The sequence below is a fragment of the Carassius carassius genome, chromosome 1, assembly GCF_963082965.1.
Source record: "Carassius carassius chromosome 1, fCarCar2.1, whole genome shotgun sequence".
NCBI lineage: Eukaryota > Metazoa > Chordata > Actinopteri > Cypriniformes > Cyprinidae > Carassius > Carassius carassius.
In genome coordinates, this window is record NC_081755.1 from 49,980,250 (window position 1) to 50,007,181 (window position 26,932).

Consider the following 26,932-nt stretch of genomic DNA (forward strand, 5'->3'; position numbering starts at 1 on the left):
CATCTCCAGGACACTTCGCTCCATGTGACTAGTAAGACAATTCTCTAATAACTATTATAATGAGTTTTGTTCCACCCGCTTAAATGATAAAAGTACTTGTGCTGTAAAAACTATTAAGACTGTGTCTGTTCCCCGAATAGTGAGGTCAAAATATAATGTAGGATCTAGAAAAAATCTTATCGTAATTAAACCAGAAAAATGTAAAGTAAATGAACAAAAACAATTTTTAAAGTTTGGGCTCATAAATATTAGATCACTCACACCCAAAGCAGTTATTGTAAATGAAATGATCACAGAAAATAGTTTTGATGTACTCTGCTTGACTGAAACCTGGCTAAAACCAAATGATTATTTTGGTCTAAATGAGTCTACTCCACCAAACTACTGTTATAAGCATGAGCCCCGTCAGACTGGTCGTGGAGGAGGTGTTGCAACAATATATAGTGATATTCTCAATGTTACCCAGAAAACAGGATACAGGTTTAACTCTTTTGAAATACTTTTGCTAAATGTTACACTGTCAGACATGCAAAAGAAATCTAATGTATCTCTTGCTCTGGCTACTGTGTATAGACCACCAGGGCCGTATACAGAATTCCTAAAAGAATTTGCAGATTTCCTCTCAGATCTTCTAGTTACAGTTGATAAGGCGCTAATCATGGGAGATTTTAATATTCACGTTGAAAATGCAAATGATACATTAGGACTTGCGTTTACTGACCTAATAAACTCCTTTGGAGTCAAGCAAAATGTCACCGGGCCCACTCATCGTTTTAATCATACACTAGATCTAATTATATCGCATGGAATCGATCTTACTGCTATAGATATTGTACCCCAATGTGATGATATTACAGACCATTTCCTTGTATCGTGCATGCTGCGTATAACTGATATTAACTATATGTCTCAGCGTTACCGTCTGGGCAGAACTATTGTTCCAGCCACCAAAGACAGATTCGCAAATAACCTGCCTGATCTATCTCAACTGCTATTTGTACCCAAAAATACACATGAATTAGACGAAATTACTGACAACATGGGCACTATTTTCTCTAATACATTAGAAGCTGTTGCCCCCATCAAATTGAAAAAGGTTAGAGAAAAACGTACTGTGCCATGGTATAACAGTAATACTCACTCTCTCAAGAAAGTAACTCGTAGTCTTGAACGCAAATGGAGAAAAACTAACTTGGAAGTTTTTAAAATTGCATGGAAAAACAGTATGTCCAGCTATAGACAGGCTCTAAAAACTGCTAGGGCAGAGCATATCCACAAACTCATTGAAAATAACCAAAACAATCCAAGGTTTTTATTTAGCACAGTGGCTAAATTAACAAATTACCAGACGCCACCTGATTCAAATATTCCACCAACGTTAAATAGTAATGACTTTATGAATTTCTTCACTGATAAAATAGATAACATTAGAAATACAATAGCGAATGTAGACTCTACAGCGTCTAACACTTCAGTTTCATCCATCGCACCCAAAGATAAACTGCAGTGCTTTACAAATATAGGACAGGAAGAGCTAAATAAACTTATCACTGTATCTAAACCAACAACATGTTTATTAGATCCTGTACCCACTAAATTACTAAAAGAGCTGTTACCTGTAGCCGAAGAACCGCTTCTCAATATCATTAACTCGTCGTTATCTTTAGGTCACGTCCCAAAACCATTCAAGCTGGCGGTTATCAAGCCTCTTATTAAGAAACCAAAACTAGATCCTAGTGTACTGGCAAATTATAGGCCTATTTCAAATCTTCCATTTATGTCTAAAATTTTAGAAAAAGTTGTGTCTGCTCAATTGAGCACCTTCCTGCATAAAAATGATCTGTATGAAGAATTTCAGTCAGGTTTTAGGCCCCACCATAGCACAGAAACTGCACTTGTTAAAATTACAAATGACCTGCTTCTTGCGTCAGATCAAGGCTGCATCTCATTTCTAGTCTTACTTGATCTTAGTGCTGCGTTCGACACCATAGATCATGACATACTCATAGATCGATTACAAAACTATACAGGTATTCAAGGGCAGGCTCTAAGATGGTTTAGATCCTACCTGTCCGATCGCTACCATTTTGTTTACTTAAATGGGGTGTCATCTCATTTATCATCAGTAAAATATGGAGTGCCACAAGGATCCGTCCTAGGTCCCCTTCTATTTTCAATATACATGTTGCCCCTTGGTAATATTATTAGAAAATACGGAATAAGCTTCCACTGTTATGCTGATGATACTCAGCTATATATTTCAACGAGACCAGATGAAACTTCCCAATTATCTAAGCTAACAGAGTGTGTTAAAAATGTAAAAGATTGGATGACAAATAATTTTCTCCAATTAAATTCAGATAAGACAGAGATATTAATTATTGGACCAAAAAACACCACACAGAATCTTGTAGATTACAATCTGCAACTAGACGGATGTACTGTTACTTCCTCTACAGTCAGAAATCTGGGTGTTATATTAGACAGCAATTTGTCTTTTGAAAATCATATTTCCAATGTTACAAAAACTGCATTCTTCCATCTTAGAAACATTGCCAAGCTACGAAACATGTTATCTGTTTCTGATGCAGAAAAGCTAGTTCATGCATTCATGACCTCTAGACTGGACTATTGTAATGCACTTCTAGGTGGTTGTCCTGCTTCGTCAATAAACAAGCTACAGGTAGTCCAAAATGCAGCAGCTAGAGTCCTTACCAGGTCAAGAAAATATGATCATATTACCCCAATTTTACAGTCTCTGCACTGGCTACCTATTAAGTTCCGTATCTGTTACAAATTATCATTACTTACCTATAAGGCCCTAAATGGTTTAGCTCCTGCGTACCTAACTAGCCTTCTACCACGCTACAACCCATCACGCACCCTAAGGTCACAAAACGCTGGACTTTTGGTAGTTCCTAGGATAGCAAAGTCCACTAAAGGAGGTAGAGCTTTTTCACATTTGGCTCCCAAACTCTGGAATAGCCTTCCTGATAATGTTCGGGGTTCAGACACACTCTCTCTGTTTAAATCTAGATTAAAAACGCATCTCTTTCGCCAAGCATTCGAATAATGTATCTCTTAAATTGTGAGTGTAGTTGCATCTGCATTTTTATTCGTTAGCTTGGGTTAAACTAATTTTACTTTGTTGGATCAGCAGCTATGCTAATGATGTCTCTATCTTGTTTCTATGTTTTGCCACGGGATTTACATCCCGTGGTAACTAGGATTTACACAAGCTCCAGTCTGGATCCAGAACACCTGAGAAGAGATGATGCTGACCCTCAGAGGACCCCAGATGATCCTAACCTTGAATCAACAAACAGAACTAACAATTATTGCTACATGTGTGACTGCATCATATAATTACTATTAATTAATAATATTGATAGTTCATCATCTAGCTGACTACGTCTTGTATTATTATTATTATTTTTAATTTTCTGTAAAGTTGCTTTGTAACGATTTGTATTGTAAAAAGCGCTATACAAATAAACTTGAATTGAATTGAATTGAACTGTACAGGATAAAGCCTCAAAATCAAATGACTGGCAGCAATGGCTTGACAATCAACTTCAATAAACTACCAAAATAAAAATACCAGCATTTTAGTAGGCCAAACTATTCGGCTACAGCTGTACAGTTAAAAAACGAGGCAGTTTTATTCCTAATAAGAATATTTATTGTTGTCAGCCACTTTAACACTGTAAATACACAGTTTGAACACAGTTTACTGTGCTTACATACAGGTTCAGTGAGGAAAATAAGTATTTGAACACCCGGCTATTTTGCAAGTTCTCCCACTTGGAAATCATGGAGGGGTCTGAAATTGTCATCGTAGGTGCATGTCCACTGTGAGAGACATAATCTAAAAAAAAAAAATCCAGAAATCACAATATAGGATTTTTTAACTATTTATTTGTATGATACAGCTGCAAATAAGTATTTGAACACCTGAGAAAATCAATGTTAATATTTGGTACAGTAGCCATTCTTTGCAATTACAGAGGTCACACGTTTCCTGTAGTTTTTCACCAGGTTTGCACACACTGCAGGAGGGATTTTGGCCCACTCCTCCACACAGATCTTCTCTAGATCAGTCAGGTTTCTAGCCTGTCGCTGAAAAACACAGAGTTTAAGCTCCCTCCAAAGATTCTCTATTGGGCTTAGGTCTGGAGACGGGCTAAGTCACGCCAGAACCTTGATATGCTTCTTACAGAGCCACTCCTTGGTTATCCTGGCTGTGTGCTTCGGGTCATTGTCATGTTGGAAGACCCAGCCTCGACCCATCTTCAATGCTCTAACTGAGTCAAAGTCAAAGTCACCTTTATTTATATAGCGCTTTAAACAAAATACATTGCGTCAAAGCAACTGAACAACAGTCATTAGGAAAACTGTGTCAATAATGCAAAAATGATAGTTAAAGGCAGTTCATCATTGAATTCAGTGATGTCATCTCTGTTCAGTTAAATAGTGTCTGTGCATTTATTTGCAATCAAGTCAACGATATCGCTGTAGATGAAGTGTCCCCAACTAAGCAAGCCAGAGGCGACAGCGGCAAGGAACCGAAACTCCATCGGTGACAGAATGGAGAAAAAAACCTTGGGAGAAACCAGGCTCAGTTGGGGGGCCAGTTCTCCTCTGACCAGACGAAACCAGTAGTTCAATTCCAGGCTGCAGCAAAGTGCAGAAGAATCATCTGTTTCCTGTGGTCTTGTCCTGGTGCTCCTCTGAGACAAGGTCTTTACAGGGGATCTGTATCTGGGGCTCTAGTTGTCCTGGTCTCCGCTGTCTTTCAGGGATGTAGAGGTCCTTTCTAGGTGCTGATCCAGCATCTGGTCTGGATACGTACTGGATCCGGGTGACTGCAGTGACCCTCTGGTGACCTCAGAACAAGAGAGAAACAGACAAATATTAGCGTAGATGCTATTCTACTAATGATGTAGCAAGTACATAGGGTGTTATGGGAAGTGTTTCCGGTTCCGGTTTACCTAATTAATGCAGCCTAAAAATCCTTTAACGGATTTGGGTATTAAAAGCAACTTAGTACGTTATGTGTATGCCAGGTTAAAGAGATGGGTCTTTAAACTAGATTTAAACTGCAAGAGTGTGTCTGCCTCCCGAACAATGTTAGGTAGGTTATTCCAGAGTTTAGGCGCCAAATAGGAAAAGGATCTGCCGCCCGCAGTTGATTTTGATATTCTAGGTATTATCAAATTGCATGAGTTTTGAGAACGTAGCGGACGTAGAGGATTATAATGTAAAAGGAGCTCATTCAAATACTGAGGTGCAAAACCATTCAGGGCTTTAAAAGTAATAAGCAATATGTTTAAATCTATACAATGCTTGATAGGGAGCCAGTGCAGTGTTGACAGGACCGGGCTAATATGGTCATACTTCCTGGTTCTAGTAAGAACTCTTGCTGTTGCATTTTGGACTAGCTGTAGTTTGTTTACTAAGCATGCAGAACAACCACCCAATAAAGCATTACAATAATCTAACCTTGAGATCATAAATGCATGGATTAACATTTCTGCATTTGACATTGAGAGCATAGGCCGTAATTTAGATATATTTTTGAGATGGAAAAATGCAGTTTTACAAATGCTAGAAATGTGGCTTTCTAAGGAAAGATTGCGATCAAAAAGCACACCTAGGTTCCTAACTGATGACGAAGAATTGACAGAGCAACCATCAAGTCTTAGACAGTGTTCTAGGTTATTACAAGCGGAGTTTTTAGGTCCTATAATTAACACCTCTGTTTTTTCAGAATTTAGCAGTAAGAAATTACTCGTCATCCAGTTTTTTATATCGACTATGCAATCCATTAGTTTTTCAAATTGGTGCGTTTCCCCGGGCTGCGAAGAAATATAGAGCTGAGTATCATCAGCATAACAGTGAAAGCTAACACCATGTTTCCTGATGATATCTCCCAAGGGTAACATATAAAGCGTGAAGAGTAGCGGCCCTAGTACGGAGCCTTGAGGTACTCCATACTGCACTTGTGATTGATAGGATACATCTTCATTCACTGCTATGAACTGATGGCGGTCATATAAGTACGATTTAAACCATGCTAATGCACTTCCACTGATGCCAACAAAGTGTTCAAATCTATGCAAAAGAATGTTGTGGTCAATTGTGTCAAACGCAGCACTAAGATCCAATAAAACTAATAGAGAGATACACCCACGATCAGATGATAAGAGCAGATCATTTGTAACTCTAAGGAGAGCAGACAGTACTATGATACGGTCTAAATCCTGACTGGAAATCCTCACATATACCATTTTTCTCTAAGAAGGAATATATTTGTGAGGATACCACCTTTTCTAGTATCTTGGACAGAAAAGGGAGATTCGAGATTGGTCTATAATTAACTAGTTCTTTGGGGTCAAGTTGTGGTTTTTTGATGAGAGGCTTAATAACAGCCAGTTTGAAGGTTTTGGGGACATATCCTAATGACAATGAGGAATTAATAATAGTCAGAAGAGGATCTATGACTTCTGGAAGCACCTCTTTTAGGAGCTTAGATGGTATAGGGTCTAACATACATGTTGTTGGTTTAGATGATTTAACAAGTTTATACAATTCTTCCTCTCATATAGTAGAGAATGAGTGGAACTGTTCCTCAGGGGGTCTATAGTGCACTGTCTGATGTGATACTGTAGCTGACGGCTGAATGGTTGCAATTTTATCTCTAATAGTATCAATTTTAGAAGTAAAGTAGTTCATAAAGTCATTACTGCTGTGGTGTTGGGAAATGTCAACACTTGTTGAGGCTTTATTTTTCGTTAATTTAGCCACTGTATTGAATAAATACCTGGGGTTATGTTTGTTTTCTTCTAAAAGAGAAGAAAAGTAATCGGATCTAGCAGTTTTTAATGCTTTTCTGTAGGATATGTTACTTTCCCGCCAAGCAATACGAAATACCTCTAGTTTTGTTTTCCTCCAGCTGCGCTCCATTTTTCGGGCTGCTCTCTTTAGGGTGCGAGTATGCTCATTATACCATGGTGTCAAACTGTTTTCCTTAACCTTCCTTAAGCGTAAAGGAGCAACTTTATTTAAAGTGCTAGAAAAGAGAGAGTCCATAGTTTCTGTTACATCATCAAGTTGTTCTGAGGTTTTGGATATGCTAAGGAATTTGGTTATATCAGGAAGATAACTTAAAAAGCAGTCTTTTGTGTTAGAAGTGATGGTTCTTCCATACTTGTAACAAGAAGTAGAATTTACAATTTTGGCTATATGAAGTTTGCACAGAACTAAATAATTATCTGAGATATCATCACTTGGCTGAATAATTTCAACACCATCAACATCAATTCCATGTGACAGTATTACATCTAGAGTATGATTTCGACAATGAGTAGGTCCTGAAACGTGTTGTCTAACACCAATAGAGTTCAGAATGTCTATAAATGCTGATCCCAATGCATCTTTTTCATTATCAACATGGATATTAAAATCACCAACTATTAAGACTTTATCTGCAGCCAGAACTAAATCGGATGTAAAATCACCAAACTCTTTAATAAAGTCTGTATGGTGCCCTGGTGGCCTGTATACAGTAGCCAGTACAAACATAACAGGGGATTTATCATTAACATTTGTTTCTCTGGATAATGTTATATGAAGCACCATTACTTCAAACGAGTTATACTTGAAGCCTGCCCTCTGAGAAATCCTGAAAACGTTGTTATAAATTGAAGCAACACCTCCACCTTTGCCTTTTAGACGCGGCTCATGTTTATAACAGTAATCTTGGGGGGTAGACTCATTTAAAATAATGTAATCATCAGGTTTTACCCAGGTTTCTGTCAAACAGAGTACATCTATATTATGATCAGTGATCATATTATTTACAAAAAGTGTTTTCGTAGAAAGGGATCTGATATTCAATAAGCCAAGCTTTATCATTTGTTTATCCATATTGCTTCTGTTTTTTATTTGTTGAACCTCAATTAAATTATTAATCTTAACTTGGTTTGGACGTTTTTTGTTTTTTCTAGTTCAGGGAACAGACAGTCTCTATAGTGTGATATCTAGGTGAAAAAGTCTCTATGTGCTGAGAATTAGCTGACCTCTGTGACGGGAGGCGGCTAGCAGACGGTTGGTTTAGCCAGTCTGTCTGCTTCCTGACCTGGGCTCCAGTTAGTCAAGTATAAACACTAAACTATTTGCCATATTTCTAGAGAGAAGAGTGGCGCCACCCCAGGAGGGATGAAGACCATCTCTTTTAAACAGGTCAGGTCTGCCCCCAAAGCTTGTCCAATTGTCTATGAAACCTATGTTATTCTGTGGGCACCACTTAGACATCCAGCCATTGAGTAATGACAATCTGCTATGCATCTCATCACCACGGTAAGCAGGGAGGGGACCAGAGCATATTACAGTGTCTGACATCGTGCTTGCAAGTTCACACACCTCTTTAATGTTATTTTTAGTGATCTCCGACTGGCGAAGTCGAACATCATTAGCGCCGACATGAATAACAATCTTACTATATTTATGTTTAGCATTAGCCAGCACTTTTAAATTTGCCAAGATGTCAGGCGCTCTGGCTCCCGGTAAACATTTGACTATGGTGGCTGGTGTCTCTATATTCACGTTCCGTACAATAGAATCACCAATAACTAGAGCACTTTCATCAGGTTTCTCAGTGGGTGCATCACTGAGTGGGGAGAACCTGTTTAATGTTTTGATCGGAACAGAAGAGCGGTGTTTTGACCCACGACTACGCTGCCTCACCGTCACCCAGTTGCCCTGCTGCAGGGGCTCTGTTTCCGGAACCGAACAATGTACAGGAATCCCTGAGCTAGACGCATCCAAAGCCGTATCTAGAGCCCTAACATTCTTACTGTCCTCAATTAAAGTTTGGATGCGTGTCTCTAATTCTGAAATCTTCTCTGTCAGCCTAACTATTTCCCTGCATTTATCACATGTGAATCCCTCATCAGCGACAGAGATAGATAAACTGTACATGTGGCAAGAGGTGCAAGTAACAATGACGGGAGAAGCCATTACTCACCGTGCTTGATGAAAATTCTTACTGCGGTTGTTTGATGAACTTGTGAAAAACTGGAGCAAGAGGAGAAAAGAAAACAGCGATAGGTTCGAATGAAAACGCTAATGACAAGCTAACGAGTGCTAACAGGAACTCGTTAACTCGAACTCTGAGGAAAGGAGGTTGTTCCCCCAAATCTCGCAATACATGGCCCGGTCATCCTCTCCTAAATACAGTGCAGTCGCCCTGTCCCATGTGCAGAAAAACAACCCCAAAGCATGATGCTACCACCCCCATGCTTCACAGTAGGGATGGTGTTCTTGGGATGGGACTCATAATTCTTCTTCCTCCAAACACGTTCAGTAGAATTAAGACCAAAAAGTTCTATTTTGGTCTCATCCGACCACATGACTTTCTTCCATAACTCCTCTGGGTCATCAAAATGGTCATTGGCAAACATAAGACGGGCCTGGACATGTGCTGGTTTAAGCAGGGGATTGAGGGGAACCTTCCGTGCCATGCATGATTTCAAACCATGACGTCTTAAGTGTATTACCAACAGTAACCTTGGAAACGGTGGTCCCAGCTCTTTTCAGGTCATTGACCAGCTCCTCCTGTGTAGTTCTGGGCTGATTTCTCACCTTTCTTAGGATCACTGAGACCCCACGAGGTGAGATCTTGCATGGAACCCCAGTCCGAGGGAGATTGACAGTCATGTTTAGCTTTTTCCATTTTCTAATGATTGCTCCAACAGTGGACATTTTTTCACCAAGCTGCTTGGCAATTTCCCCGTAGCCCTTTCCAGCCTTGTGGAGGTGTACAATTTTGTCTCGTGTCTTTGGACAGCTCTTTGGTCTTGGCTATGTTAGTAGTTGGATTCTTACTGATTGTATGGGGTGGACAGGTGTCTTTATGCAGCTAACGACCTCAGACAGGTGCATCTAATTTAGGATAATAAATGGAGTAGGGGTGGAAATTTTAAAGGCAGACTAACAGGTCTTTGAGGGTCAGAATTCTAGCTGATAGACAGGTGTTCAAATAGTTATTTGCAGCTGTATCATACAAACAAATAGTGAAAAAATCCTATATTGTTATTATTATTATTTTTTTTATTATGTCTCTCACAGTGGACATGCACCTACGATGACAATTTCAGACCCCTCCATGATTTCCAAGTGGGAGAACTTGCAAAATAGCAGGGTGTTCAAATACTTATTTTCCTCACTGTAAATGACTTAAAGTTTAAATTAAAACGTTATAACAAAAGTAACATAACTGTACTGTACTTAAATGTAAAAAAAAACAAAGATTAAATTAAAATGTATTAACATTAATATTTAATTTAGTGATTCCCGTGTGTAACCACTAGAGCGGGACTGTGACTGAGAACCACTGCTTTAAACAATCCTAATTCGTTTTTTAAATTCATTTTCATTAATTAATTTAAATTGTACCAAAATTTGCAATTATATGTTTCAGAATACACTTTGATACTATTATAAGAATAAAACATATATAACACACCTAATGCATGGGATTCATATCAGGAAAATGTGGAAAAATATCTAAAAGACAGCCATTAGCATAATTTACCAGCAACACAACAACAGATGAGCATCTAACTTGAGCATCAGTGATAAAGCAATACAAAAATACACACACAGGTATTTATTTATCTTCTGCAGGTTACAGGTGCTTTAAGTTACCCATTTGTAAACTTTGGTAACATTTTTTTTTTAACCTATTTTCAAAAGATAATAAAGATAGCGATTTTCTTACCTCATTTTGCCAGTATGTTGGCAGGACCTCGCAGAACACATCTGACCTTTCTTGTTACATTACAGTTTTTGTTCTCCATTTACATGTCACGAATCAAATTCGCTCAAAAAATAAATAAAGGCAACTCAGGCTACCCAATCACGTTGCTCCTCCTCTATCGACTGGTAGGGCTCATCCATTCCAGTGCAGTGAGGTGCTCCGGTTGTTCAATGGTTTAAGCCCTCCCGACCGGGTGCCCCAAATCACATAGTCCGATACAAGCAGCCGGTGGGCCTATCTCTCCAAATATGTAAAGTTGCTCCCACTGGAGTACATAGGCTCTTCCGACCTGCCAACCAGCTGACTTTCTAAATATCAGCCCCCGCCAGATCTCAAAGCTATTATGGGGGGTCCTTAGTCTGGCGGCTGTCCTTTCCGCTATTGCTTTTTGGGGGGTATTCTAGGTTTGGGCCCTTCCCCGGACAGCATGCCAAATATGCATTATAATACTTAAGCTAATTATATGTTAGTGTGAACTTGTGAAATGAAGTTTCATTAACAAGATTCGGGAGGAGCACATCAGATACTTAGTGTAATTAGCACAGGTGGAGCCCACTTAAGTTAATCAACCCTAGGGTATAAATACAGCTGACTTAGCCTACCTGTCTCCATTGACAGTTTATCAGTCTTCCCCATAATTGTGTAGCCTACAGAACTAGACTCAAGAGACCATTTAAAGGCCTTTGTAGGTGTTTTGAGTTAATAAGCTGATTAGAGTGTGGCACCAGGTGTCTTCAATATTGAACCTTTTCACAATATTAAATTTTTTTTTCCTGGCTTGACCGTTGTCCAAAAGTCGACCATTGACACCTTGCACAAGGAGGGCAAGACAGAAAAGGTCATTGCGAAAGAGGCTGGCTGTTCACAGAGCTCGGTGTCCTAGCACATTAATAGAGAAGAGAAGGGAAGGAAAAGATGTGGTAGAAAAAAGCGTACAAGCAATAGGGATAACCACACCCTGGAGAGGATTTTGAAACAAAACCCATTAAAAAATGTGGGGGAGATTCACAAAGAGTGGACTGCAGCTGGAGTCAGTTCTTCAAGAACCACTACGCACAGACGTATACAAGACATAGGTTTCAGCTGTCGCATTCCTTGTGTCAAGCCACTCTTGAACAACAGACAGCGTCAGAAGCGTCTGGCTTCAAAAAGGACTGGACTGCTGCTGAGTGGTCCAAAGTTATGTTCTCTGATGAAAGTAAATTTTGCATTTCCTTTGGAAATCAGGGTCCAAGAGTCTGGAGGAAGAGAGGAGAGGCACACAATCCACATTGCTTGAGGTCCAGTGCGAAGTTTCCACAGTCAGTGATGGTTTGGGGTGCCATGTCATCTGCTGGTGTTGGTCCACTGTGTTTTCTGAGGTCCAAGGTTAACGCAGACGTATAGCAAGAAATTTTTAGAGCACTTCATGCTTCCTGCTGCTGACCAACCTTATGGAGATGCAGATTTCATTCTCCAACATGACTTGGCCCCTGTACACAGTGCCAAAGCTACCAGTACCTGGTTTAAGGACCATGGTATCCCAGTTCTTATTTGGCCAGCAATCTCACCTGACCTTAACCCCATAGAAAATCTATGGGGTATTGTGAAGAGGAAGATGCGATATGCCAGACCCAAGAATGCAGAAGAGCTGAAGGCCACTATCAGAGCAAGCTGGACTCTCATAACACCTGAGCAGTGCCACAGACTGATCAACTCCATGCCACGCCGCATTGCTGCAGTAATTCAGGCAAAAGGAGCCCCAACTGAGTATTGAGTGCTGTACATGCTCATACTTTTCATTTTAAATACTTTTCACACATGTGTTGGCCAAGATTTCTAAAAATCCTTTCTTTGTATTGGTCTTAAGTAATTTTCTGAGATACTGAATTTGGGATTTTCCTTAGTTGTCAGTTATAATCATCAAAATTAAAAGAAATTTGAAACATTTGAAATATATCAGTCTGTGTTTAATGAATATAAAATACAAGTTTCAATTTTTGAATGGAATTAGTGAAAATAAACCAACTTTTTGATGATATTCTAATTTTATGACCAGCAACTGTATTAAAAAAAAAAAAAATGACTCAAAGCTGCATTTTGTATTTATTTATTTTTTTTAAAAAAGGACAATGCACATTAATCAACATGAGCAAACATGTCCACCATGTAAATGTGCCAGGTTTAGTCATTCGGTCTAATTTTCATCTGCAGTCCCTCAATTAAACATGTATTAATAATTATTAAACATGTCAAATAATACAAATATTCTTCTTGAATTGAATCCAATTTTATTCACCAATTTGCCCCTTATCTTAGATGATCCAATTCAACTATACTAATAAGCAAAAATTTGAAAAGATAAACATTTCTTCTTTTTTAATTGCTGAATGGTGTTGAACTTTCTTCTTCTTTATTCTAGTGTACAGACGTGAATTTACATTTCCATTAATTTTAAAAGTAACTTTCCCCAAGACTGGTGATTAGAATGTGTTGGTTACATTCATCACAAGGAGTTATGCATTGGAAGGATATTTGTTAATTTGTTCTTTTAGCATTATTTTGATTTATCTCTGATGCATGTAGTCATTTAAAATATAGTCTCCGTGTCGTTCTGTGAATGTGAGAAACAAAAGGTAAAAAAAGGGTCTAGAAAGAATCTGTCTGGTTCTTGTCTTCTCTTCCTTTTTTTCATGGATTTGCATGCGATGGTCATGCTGTGTGTCTTTGACCATTAATCTTTGTTACTTGTCCCAAATTTGACAATCTCCTTCCCGAGTTGAATTATCAATAAGTTGTCTTTTGTTTTATTGCAGCAAGGTCTTTAAAGCTGAAAGAGTGAGTAACCCCAGAGTGCAGTCTGGACGATGGGGCGGGGCGACACTTCGAGGAGGAGCGTCACGTGTCGCCCCGCCCATATTTGTTTTCCCCTCCTTTGACATTTTGCTCCGAGCCAGCAGGGGGCAGTTTGCGTTGAAATAAACAGAACGGTGGCAACTGCAGAAGCAGAGTAATAACGCTATTCCACGTTGATTGCATGAGGTGAGTAAAAGTGGTAAATATATTATAATATTAAATGCGATGTTCGATCATTTATTTATCCATGGTACGTTCAATTTGAATAATTATTGTTAATAATTGTTATAAATTGCTCATTTTATTGTTCTTTGTGGATTGTAACAGTACACTCGTGGATTATTTCATATATAGCTATCAGTTAACATCAGCATCAAAGACATTTAAAAACATTTCATCTTTCATCTAATGTGGATTTTGTTCACCATATAAGACAGAAATATTTATATTCAATGTAAAAGATCTTCATGTGGATCATGCATACAAATATATACAAATATCTCACTGGATTATTACAATTAATGGCAAAATGAATGTGTGGAAATGTAAACTAATATATCCTACTGACACACTACAGCAAAAGATATAAATAATTGGCTTAAAACTATTTTTTTCAATGTGAAAATACTAACATGCCTAATACTTCTGCACAGTACTGTATATATTAACATTTTATCAGTTTATACTTTACACTATAAGTTGTGGCCAACTGGAAGAATTGTCCTCCTGTCTACCAGAACGAGTTCAGACGGATGTACAGCATCAGGGAATGCTTGCAGTGCAGAGCCCTTTTCAAGTTTAACCCACCAGGGTACAGGGAAGAGGACGGCGTGGTGATCTTCTGGGCTTTTGTTTACACAGGATTTTGTTCCAAGGACTGTTTTTTTTTTTTTTTTGCGGCATGAAACATTTGTGTGTTCATTGAAGGGAAATAGAGAATGAACTGAGATCAACTGGTTTTGATGTATTAATTGATGTCATTTAAAGTTAAACTTTGCAGTGTATAATGTTTTAATAAAAAAGCTATGGCAAACACGTGCATGACAACAGGTTTCAGTCATTTACATCAGTCTATCATTCTTTAAGGTTTCTCATATTTGATGGTAACATTTGCTATGCATTGCTCATAATGAATTCTTAATTTAGTTGTGACAATTCAGTGTAATTTTTCAATTACCAATGATTTTGATAAACAATGAAGTGTTTAAAGGGGTGATTAAATGTATTATGTTTTTATATAGAAGCGGGTAACTAAATAAATTCAGGATTAATGAGGTTTTCAGTAGTGCAGTTCAGAAAACAAATAACAGAAAGTGACGAGTGTTTTTGGGCAAGTTCTTTAGAACCTGTATAGTTCCTTCCTTGCAAAAAGTAACCATGGATTTATTGTAGTAAAAATATTTGTTGGCATATTAATTACCATGTCCTGTAATTATAAAAACACCATAGTTTAACTATAGTTTTTGTAGCAGAACCATGGTAAATTTTCTTAGGGGCTAAGGGAATGTTCAGTATATTATTGGTGACATTCAGAGACTGGTGACAATTTGTTACACACACACACATATATATATATATATATATATACACATATATATACACACATATATACACACACACATATATATATATATATATATATATATATATATATATATATATAAAATTTGAATATATAAATCAAGGTACTCCATGACTATCTACATAACCCTACTTCGCATTATATTGCGTGTCATTTTCAAAAACCAGCGAGTAATGCTGAGGTAGCGTCTACAGCCGTTGAGGGAGTAATTGTAAATTAGACCATTTATTTCTGTTCTGTTCGTCGTAATCCAAAACTCTTTGTATTTATACGGGATGTTGTGGAAACGCAACAATAAATGCGAAAACACAACATTTATATTTGCTTTTTAATTTATATTAAAAGTGTATTCATCCGAGTGTCTACTTCCGCATTCCAATCCTGCTCACAGCGTCATAATTCTCTGTACCAATAAGCTGTAAAATCGTCACTCATCTGTACACCAATAAGCTCATCTTAATCATAAACCACTAACCGCTGAGGTGGGCGGGGCGACACGTGTCGCTCCGCCCCAACGTGTCGCCCCGCCCCATCGTCCAGACTTCACTCTGGGCTACTACGAAAGAGTTGGTTGGTTAGGCTTACTTCAGGCTGGTGATGGGATCTGATTTATGATCATCTGTTGTCTTGAGCCTCTTTGTGGAATTCAGCTCTTTTTGTTTCAACACTGTTCTGTTTGAATCTGAAATAGTCTGATTTGCTCTGATATGCTTTATTGTTGATACAATGAAAAGTATGTTTAAAGGGGTCATCGGATGCAAAATCACTTTTACATATTGTTTCAACTGTAATGTGTGTCGGCAGTGTGTGTAGACAACTACCGTATAATGATGAAAATCCACCCAAATGTGTTTTTTTATTTAAATCCCCATATTCAACATGTTGGATTTATTTGGCCCGATTTCTTGTCGTGTGTGGTGTCCCCCGAGGACAAACGATCACGCAGCCTGTGGACTGTGGCGTGTAGCCAATCAGAAAGCGAGGTGACGAGGCAGCGAGGAAGTACTGGGAAACAAAATCAAAACAGCCGGTGGCATGGCGCACCAGAAAGTCTGGTGGACGTCGGAGATGGAGGACTTTGTCTCCACTTCTTTGACCATCGCCTTTTCTTGTTTTTCTTATGTTTTTTTTTCGGTTACAAACAAAGCACAAACTATGGCCACTGCATCCTCTTCATCCGCCATGATTGTTTACTCTGAAGTCACGTTTGATCTCGAGGGATTTTGCGAGATGTCCCGTCTGACTCGGGAGTCAAATCGGTTCATGTGTGATGTGTTGATTTTGCCGTGTGGCTGCACACCACACACTGTACGACCAAAACTGCAGACCCGTGATTTTTTATCGCCGTGTGTGGGGTCTCTCAGGTTTGGAAAATCGGCCGACAATTTTAAAATCGTCCCGTGTGAACCAGGCTTTAGCGGACCGCAAAAGATGAACTAATCAACGATGTAGGGAAATACCCAGAATTATATGCAACCAACCATAGATTCTTTAAATACAACATGAGGAAGTCATAAACGTGGAGGAAGATAGCATGTCGTCATCAGTTTTTCAAGTAAGAATGTCTAATTTTCGATCCAAGGTAAAATGTACAGTGACAGTCCTAAGAAACGTTAAGAAATAACCATAATTAAAATATATGTAGCTTCTTTGTTTTTATTGAGCAAACAAATCAGTATTAGTAGCTACAGCATTAGAAATTTTGAAGTTGCTTATAATACAAAACAATTGATGAATGGCAATCTAGAATGCTAATGATAGCCTAGACTAAATTATAACAGATTATTTTAATAAATTAATGTACAAAACTCAGTTATTATCAATTAAAATAATGTATTTAAAATAATAATAAATGAATTATAACTCATTCCTCTTGCAGCTCAGAACTTGATTCGATATTGAGCTCCAGTGTACAGAATGTGAGCGTCCGGTGTGCAATATCTCGAGTTGTCCTAGACGTGGACTGGAGCGACCCTGCACTTCTCGTCCAGTGTGTGACCTCCTTAAGGCACATATATAAACCAAATAACTTAAGCTATTTGTGGATTAGTGCATACTGGAGACGCATACCGTTTCAAAGGATTCAGATAGATTTTTTTAACTGGTTTGACTAAGAAGATTCGGTCAAATAGAAACATTTGTTCGTGATAGACAAGACAAAACAAATAAAACCCATTACAAACGGCATATGTTGCATCCAGCGGGATATAATTACTAATTATAATGACTTATGTCTTTTTGCGTTGCGTATTGCGCTATGTTAACATAAAACTGTCTGCATTTGTGATCTGAGAAACAACAAGCCTACTCTACTGCAAATTATTTAAATATAAAAAACGTACTTACAGGCTGTGAGTCAGAAGAGCCAGACTGTCTTGAAAACTTTGAACTGCACAACTATAGAAACAGGTACAGGAAACAGTCCTCATCATCCATAAAATGTGCAGCATACATCTAAATATTTGTGTTGGACTGTTCTGAAACAGTGTTAACATACAACTTAACCACTGATTTCTAGTCATGTCCTCTTTTGGAAGACCAAACAAACTTTCACTTCAATGAAACACACATCAAGAGAATAAATGTTACGCCACCATTCTTTGTCTGAACATTTGGGCGGTGTTATGTAATTCTTCCCACAAAGAGACATCGAGATGTGGGGGCATGGTAGAATGAGCCATTTAAAGGGTTGTGGTTGACCCTTAACTTTTATAAAGTTAAGTCTTTATGATTTAAGACTTTAGTCTTTGCAACTTTATGCAACAAGAGCTTGTAATACTCCAAAGAGTAAGGAAAAATTGAAATCGCATCATATTACCCCTTTAAGACCCTAAAGCTTGTGGAAAATGGGCATTCGATGACCCCTTTAACATGCCTGAGAGCAGGTAAAAGGCTTTTATTAAGTGTGAGTTACCAAATGAACATTAAGTTGTCGCTTCGACGTAAAACTCTTTTCACATTGAGAACAGGAGTAAGGCTTTTTCCCAGCATGAATTAACATGTGATCCTTAAGGCTTGATTTCTGTGTAAAACTCTTTCCACACTGAGAGCAGGAAAAAGGCTTTTCCCCAGTATGAATTAACATGTGCAGCTTAAGGTGTGATTTACATCTAAAACTCTTTCCACATTGAGAACAGGAGAAAGGCTTTTCCCCAGCATGAATTAACATGTGATCCCTAAGGCTTGATTTCTGTGTAAAACTATTTCCACACTGAGAGCAGGAGAAAGGCTTTTCCCCAGTATGAATGAACATGTGCAGCTTAAGCTGTGATTTAGATCTAAAACTCTTTTCACAGTGAGAGCAGGAGAAAGGCTTTTTCCCAGCATGAATTAACATGTGCATCTTAAGACTTGCTTTACACGTAAAACTCTTTCCACACTGAGAGCAGATGAAAGGCTTTATCCCAGTATGAATAAACATGTGCTTCTTAAGGCTTGCTTTATGTCTGAAAGTGTTTCCACACTGAGAGCAGCTGAAAGGTTTTATCCCAGCATGAATTAACATGTGCATCTTAAGACTTGCTTTACAGGTAAAACTCTTTCCACACTGAGAGCAGGTAAAAGGCTTTATCCCAGTATGAATTAACAAATGCTTATTAAGGCCTGATTTCTTTGTTAAACACTTTCCACACTGAGAGCAGGAGAACGGCTTTATCCCAGCATGAATTAACATGTGCTTCTTAAGGCTTGCTTTACACGTGAAATTGTTTCCACACTCAGAGCAGCTGAAAGGCCTCTTGACTTCTGTTGTTTTAATGCTGCAACTCACAGATTTTTCTTCATTGACATCTTTCTGATCCGGATATTTCTCATCCACCTCAATCAGATCTTGTCTTTCTTCTTTCATTTTCATCAGGCCTAAAATTAAATCAATATAAAAATGAAAATTAATTGAAACATTTGAAAAATAAAAAGATAAAAAAAAGGATAAGAATAATATAATAATATTTGTGTACAGACAAAAACTTCCTTTTTAACTAGAGCCCGACCGATATATCGGCCGGCCGATATTATCGGCCGATATAAGCTAATTGCATTTAAATCGGCATCTGCATTTATAACGGCAGATGAAACATGAGAAACAGAGTCTCATGCTTCACTCATGTTATGAGTGTTGCATAGTGTGCCCACCAGAGGGAGCTCTGCAGCTCCAGAGTTAACAACAGCGCCAGAAATTCACTACGGAGATACTGTTTTGACGGTGAGTCTGTCGTTCGTCATGTGAAATGATTGTAGATTTAGTTCATACCCTGTATATAAAAACTGTGTGGTAGTTCTAGCTAACGGTCCTGTCATTATAACTTCTAAATATTCTGTAACATCACTTACAGCCGCTTATGCATTGCTATATTAGATTAGCCACAAAGCTAATACCATGTTTATCAGTGGAAGAGCGCGAACGTTAATAGGAGGTCAAACTATAACGTTAGCGTTTAACTTATTCTTATTCTATTGCGGTGTGTTTCCCACATAATGACCGCGTAATTGGGCCTTTCACACAGTACGCGGTATGCACGTCGCTTGCCGCTAGGCTCAGCGTTGCCCTTCAGATACAACACGATTTGCGCTGCGTTATGGCGTAGGCGGAGTTTTAAAAACGTTTAGCAGGAGCTCTTTCATAGTCTGTTGTTCCTCCATTCGGTCAGCAGCAAACATGTATCTGTCCCGTTGTAAGAAGCGAGCGATAGCGCTAGTCCTGCTGATGAGAATTAAGAGAGAAGCAAGGAAGAAGAGGCTACCCTCAGGTCCAGAGAACAATTTGGTGAATTCAGGCTGGTTACGTTACTCTAACGCTAATAGCTTCCTTTTTAGCAGGCCCCTTAAATGCTTGCTATTAACTTGTTTGAAGGTGGTTCTTCTCAAAATTGACAGCGGTGTGTTCATGACACTAACGTTAACCATTCAACTTCGAATTGATTCCGTAATCTTCCGGTAATAGTAGGCAAGACGATGTTTTGATTCAGACTGCACAAAGAGAAGAGGAGAAGATATACGGGTCTGTTGTGAATGTGTCTGTGAGAGCAAATATAGTGTAGTTACAGTAACTACAGTAGCTGCGTCAGAAATGATTAAACCAGAGGGGACATGTAAATAAATGTGAGCTGAACAAGCGCTTTTTTTTTTTTTACATATTTTTTCAAAGCAGCTTTACAGTCATAAAAGGAAAATGTTGAAATAATATTGTTAAATATAAGTAGGTAATACCTATTGCTTGACAAATAAAAAATATTTTTTTGTGTTCAATTTGTGTTCAGTTTAAATCTTTACTGAGGCCATCCTTAAAAATATTTTGGTTTGCAGTAACAGTAAAAAAAAAAAAAAAAATGTAAAAGAGGGTCGGTAGGTAGGTCTATATATTTTTTTTTCAAGTTTCAATGTAAATTTTTTTTTACAATTTTGGTGATGGTGATTACGTAGGTAAGAATTTAAACAAGTTAGCATATCGTGACATCACTGGCTGGGTCTTCAACCCGTGCCTTCGGGCGTATCATTGCAAACCTCATTTTGATGCAGGCTATATAGACCACAAACAAATGTAAATATTTGTCAAAAACTGCATGAATTTCAGGTGAGAAGAAAAAAAATGAGGTAATGTTATACTGTTTTGCAACCTACAAATGAGAGACCATTTACTTTGCTCTCTTGGGTTGTCACTTTTGTGAGAAAAAAAATCCTGTTTGATTTGAGAGACAAGTGTTCATTGAATCGATTGTAAAAATCTAATTAGCATGTCTAGATGCATTTTATACAGCAAACAACACCAAATATAGGTAAATCCACGGACAACAGGCAGGACGGTTGTAAAGATTCAGTATATTTGTAAAGACCAATATTTCTGATGATTTATTGGCGTGAAGTTATGTGCAACAATGACAAAGAGGAGTGCAAAATTCTCAAAAAAAACAATAAGCATAGTGGACTGCCATAACAATGCAAAACATTTACTTCAGGCTTCAACATGGCTGTGTTTACGATTAGAAATGTCAACAACATCAAATCGCATAGGCGATTCTAGCCCGAATCTGTATCTGTATGCATGAGACTGTCTGAATACCGGCAGAATTCACATTTCTGTTGTAAAAAGAGAAACAATGTGCAGAAATATAATTTGCTGTTATGCGTGTGTGTCCGAAGCTGCAGTTGCTGTGTGACGCATGTCCAAAACAAAACCTGGACGTGCTCCAAGAGAAGGTTGTTAAAATCAATTTCCTATTTTCTTTTTCGAAACTTGTGTTGGTTGATTCGTGCAATAGATTTTCGAACATAAAGTGACAGTCAACACAGTCAAGGTTTTAGACTAGACGGGAGAAGGGATGGGAAAAGATCTGATCAGTGTTTCCATAACTTTGTGCTTAGTTAAAGCGGTGTCGAGCGGTTTTAATTAATGTTTTATATGTATTATGGTGCCCGAACCCGTATGACTCGGAACAGTGACCGCGAACATTTAGTTTACCGCAGCCACAGCCATCATTACCAAGCGCGAACCGTTGACTCTGACAGTGAATGAGAGTCTGAGACGAAGCGAACGCACAGGCCATAGAGTGACATCCGTTACCAATAGTGTAAACATATGACGTCACAGGGTTTTTTTAGCTTTCATTTGTCTGTAGGCCTAAGCAAATTTATATATTTACCATACTAAAATATAATTAATATTATTTTATTGCTTTTGAACCAGTTCACCAAATCGAACTGAATCATTTTAAACGGTTCGCATCAAGAACCGTTTGTGTCAGACGCGTCCGATTCGAGAACCGAGGAGCTGATGATACTGCGCATGTGTGATTCAGCGTGAAGCAGACTGACACATAGAGCGTCTGAACTGAACTGATTCTTTTGGTGATTGATTCTGAACTGATTCTGTGCTAGTGTTATGAGCGCGGGTAAACCGAAGGCTTGAATCAAGTGCAATCATCGACAATGACGCCCTTACGTCGAGCGCAAAAGAACCGGTGAACCGTTTTCTTCAACCGGTTTATTGAATCAAACTGTCTGAAAGAACTACTGGTGATCCGAAAACTGATGCAACCTGTTCTTGACTCGTGAACGAGTCATTATCTGGCTCGGCTCTGTGTTCATGTTCAGTTCTCTCTTCACAGCAGTTCAGTCAGTGTACTGTTTGAGTAAATGAATTACTCCGGGATATTGGTTTGTTTGAACTCAGAGGGAGTGTCAGCCACATTAAAAAAGTTAACAGCTTAAGTCATTTGTGGATTAATGCATATCGGAAACGCGAACAGTTTCAAACGATTCAGTTCGATTTGGTGAACTGGTTCAAAAAGATCTGGTTACATCAAATGATTCGTTTGCGAACCGAATATCACAAACTGCACAGAAGAGAAGACAATGCTGACTAAAGTCATAGTTTTTGCTATTTTTGGACCAAAATGTATTTTCGATGCTTCAAAAAATTCTAACTGACCCTCTGATGTCACATGGACTACTTTGATGATGTTTTTCTTACCTTTCTGGACATGGACAGTATACCATAAAAACAGTTTCAATGGAGGGACTGAGAGCTCTCGGACTAAATCTAAAATATCTTAAACTGTGTTCTGAAGATGAACGGAGGTCTCACTGGTTTGGAACGATATGAGGGTGAGTTATTAATGACATAATTTTGATTATTGGGTGAACTAACCCTTTAACACAAATGTACAACTGGCAAGTCGGTCGGACTAAAAGCAAAAAAAAAAAAAAAAATTGAGTCGGTCCTAAATTGACAGGGTCGGTCGGGTTACGACAAACAAGAATATTTCTGAGGATGGCCTGAATGAGCACTGGGGCGGCGGACAGACTGAACACGGACAGAGAGAGACAATACTCAACACAAATATCTGTTGTTGAACATTAAATTAAAGTTTGTCAACATACAGTGCACATATTTTACCAGTAGAAACTGTAAAGGGGATAACATCAGACACTTCATAACTGCCTTTTACAGGATAAAGACGTGACTCTGGTCTTGCAGAACATTTCTCTCACCTGTTGGTTAAAACTGAGTTAGTGATTTTATTCGTCTTTATCAACTTCATCAACTTTTTTAACATTTTAATGCAGTGATTTCAACTAAATTCACTATTAAAACGTTATTTTAATAGTGCTTTATTAAAACAAATTTATGTATGGTTTTAAACAAATTATGTAAAGTTCATGCTAATGTTGCTCTAAACTAAAAGTATTGGTGATTTCCAAAATCATATTTTAGCTTTATGCATTGGTTAGTCCTCCAATTTGTGTAAGCTCTTTAGTAACAGTATTAAGCTATTTCTTTTTTTTCCTTGTTTGTTTTTGGTTCAACAAAACAACATCAATAAAAAAAAAACTGGGAAGGGGGAACAACAGACATATCCTTAATTTTAAATAAATAAATCATTCAAAAAGTCATTCATGTCTATAAACCAAAGTTCGGGTAGAAAAACATTTCCAGGCACTAAATGCTACTAGGTTTAGCCCTGTTCATTGGTGCTGTTGTATATTTACAAGTCACTATTTTAAGGAGGATGTGAACACAAAATCTTTTGAACACATGTGAGGAGTAAACCAGTTTTGTATTATTGTCTTTTTTGCAGCTATAAAACCAGCAAGCATTCTCTTCTTTAATGAATTTATACGAGAGTTAGAATCAACATTGACAATACAAAAACATTAGACATGTAATCAAATTTTAGGAAAAAGGATAAAAGTGAATTCACATGTCCATAGGTTGACAACAATTGGACATTCCCAAAATATGTGGAGAAAGGTACCTGATGATACAGCGTTAAAGACAATACAGTGTTAGAGATATGGCAGTTATAGGTCGAGTGCAGTATCATTTGAAACCTTTTTAAGGAGTTATTTATGCCCTATGAATGACTTTGAAATGGATAAGACGATGAGCCAAGTTTTTAAAAGTTGAGATCGGTTTGACCACACCCTTTGTTTGTATATATATATTTTTTTAATGACCCCCTCCACCCCTTAAATAAAAAATAAATAAAAAATCTTCTCACAAGAGTCACCTAAGAGAGAAAATAATTTTCAAATATGAAATTCAGGCCCTGAATAAATGTCTAAAAATCTTAATTGGATCATCACTATAAATAAATCTACATGATAAAAAGAAGGCTTTAAAAAGATCGGTATCATTGATCAGATCAGCAGATACTGCTTTCTGTGATTGGCCTAAACAAATCCTGATCTGAGCAGCCCTAATAAATACTAGAGATCGACCGATATACCACATTTGTCTTTAGTGTTGGAAGAATAAATACCAACCTCCTTGTTCCTCGTGTTTTATTCTCCAGGTTTCTGGTTCCTCGTGTTTTATTCTCCAGGTTTCTGGTTCCTCCTGTTTTATTCTCCTGGTTTCTGGTTCCTCCTGTTTTATTCTCCTGGTTTCTGGTTCCTCCTGTTTTATTCTCCTGGTTTCTGGTTCCTCCTGTTTTATTCTCCAGGTTTCTGGTTCCTCGTGTTTTATTCTCCAGGTTTCTGGTTCCTCGTGTTTTATTCTTATAGTTTCTGGTTCACTCGTGTTCTCTTCACTCTCCTTTTTAACAAACACCATCTTCACAGCAGCAAGACACCAGCACACCTGCTCGCTTCAAAACCTAGTCACGACTGTGGGGATGAGAATATTAAAGGTATTTACTGACCTGGTTCAAAAACTGTATTTTTCTATTTTCAGAAACAACATTTCTAACAGTTTGTATTAAGCCAGCATCACGACAAAACAACAATGAGCGCGGTGGTGGAACTAATCTTCTTCCTCTGCGGTTTAATGGTGTTTGGTAAACAAACGAATGTGCATAGCGCCACCCGCTGGACTGGAGAGTGAAGCGAAAATAAAACGGGGATTCTTTTTTAATATTTTTCAAAGATTCGTTTTAGCTTATCGTGGATTCTGAATGCATTGCCACGAGTGAAGCGGCTAAAGGAGGAAAATAATACGGGGATACTTTTCCCTAGGGGAACAACCCGATCTGCACAAATAAAGGATAAATAAAATAGAGATTCTACTGGTTGCAACGTCTTTAAAATCAACTTCAATAAGCTACCATATGCTCAAAATTGTAAAACAGCAGTTTTATTTCGGAAACATACTGTATAAAACAGATGAAAATTATCCCAATATTTAGTTTGCAGTGTTTGTGCATGGATTTATTGTTAAAAACCTGTAGAAGAACAATCCAAATACAATAATATTTAAAGCCTTTTGTAAAGAGACACCCATGACTGAAACCAGTTGATCTTTTATTTTGATAGAGTTGATCCCCTCCACTCTCTCCCCTTGTGCACTTCTGTACTGTCCTGTATAAACAAAAACACCAAAAATAAAAACTCATAAAATATCAGCTTTGATATTGTGAAATATTTTAAACCGAAAACAAATCACACAATATTTTCACTTTACAGTTCAATAACAATGGGGTTGAAAACAAAGTGCACAACAATTTTCATTAAAGATGGGCAGAGGATCACCAATTCCCCCAATGCTGTGGCAAAAAATAGTGGAGCAATGTCAGAAAAGAATTTCTCAGAGAAAAATTGCAAAGAGTTTGAAGTTATCATCATCTACAGTTCATAATATCATCCAAAGATTCAGAGAATCTGGAACAATCTCTGTGTGTAAGGGTCAAGGCCGGAAAACCATACTGGATGCCTGTGATCTTCGGGCCCTTAAGACAGCACTGCATCACATACAGGAATGATACTGTAATAGAAATCACAACATGGGCTCAGGAATACTTCCAGAAAACATTTTCAGTGAACACAATCCACCGTGCCATTCGCTGTTGCCGGCTAAAACTCTATAGGTCAAAAAAGAAGCTATATCTAAACATGATCCAGATGCGCAGGAGTTTTCTCTGGGCCAAGGCTCATTTAAAATGGACTGTGGCAAAGTGGAAAACTGCTCTGTGGTCAGACGAATCAAAATTTGAAATTCTTTTTGGAAAACTGGGACGCCATGTCATCCGGACTAAAGAGGACAAGGATTTTGGTCTCCTGGACTGAGCAACCGGTACCTCTTTGTTGGCAAAGAACCACTGCTTTGCTCACCAATGTAATGGAGAGAGTTTCTGCAAAGGACAAAGATAATTTATAATAACATTGGCAAAAGAGAAAGAGAGTTAATAATGAAAGAGAAAGCAAATAATTATCATACTACAGGAATACAGTTACCTGATCTTTTGTATTTCCTGTTTAAACTGTTGGATGCTCACTTAGATTTGGACCGAATCAATGTTCTACTGCTGTCTCACTTTATCCAGGAAACATGTCCGCTTGGGTGACTTGGAAAAAAAGCTGTCAAATCCACCAATTTTAGAAAAAGAAATTCTCGCCTTTGGAATGTAAGAGGTGGCCTGTTGCATTATCAGGTTGAGCTGATGAGCATAGCAGTGGATGTAGTGAGAGTAATCAGATTGGATAAAATAACATGTATCTGATTCTGATTCGCCAGGGATGCAGCATCCGGAGGAGAATCTTTAAGAAACCAATTAGAGACCAGTTTTAGGTCACATGCTGCCCGAAAATGTAAGGACTCAGATAGACATCCATTTGTCCGGCGTCCCTCTCCCATGAAACCACATTAAACTTATTGAAAAACATAATAATAAAAAAAAAGTTTACCAATAAAAGTCCGTTATTATTAAATGCTGAGGCTCTTACTACCAGCCGGTTGAACGAGTAAACTATTTTATTTTTAT

General features: G+C 38.0%; 2 protein-coding genes across 2 annotated transcripts in view; both read right to left on the reverse strand.

Annotated features, from left to right (window-relative positions):
• Positions 1-26,932, reverse strand: part of LOC132096058 (uncharacterized) — a 332,561-nt gene that overhangs the window by 204,728 nt on the left and 100,901 nt on the right. The window lies entirely within an intron of this gene.
• On the reverse strand, positions 16,660-24,988 carry LOC132091634 (zinc finger protein 501-like). Its single transcript, XM_059497836.1, has 2 exons — positions 24,501-24,988; positions 16,660-19,097 (listed from the first exon to the last, which is right to left on the reverse strand). The coding sequence occupies exons 1-2, from the start codon at positions 24,787-24,789 to the stop codon at positions 18,139-18,141; spliced, it is 1,248 nt and encodes a 415-aa protein (XP_059353819.1). The 5' UTR covers positions 24,790-24,988; the 3' UTR covers positions 16,660-18,138.

Bases quoted from the DNA above. Each gene is read 5' to 3' on its own strand.
- LOC132091634 (XM_059497836.1), bottom strand. From the start codon at position 24,789: ATGGTGTTTGTTAAAAAGGAGAGTGAAGAGAACACGAGTGAACCAGAA. The intron at 19,098-24,500 runs GTTGGTATTTAT...ATTTAATTTTAG, and splicing joins AAAACACGAGGAACAAGGAG to GCCTGATGAAAATGAAAGAA.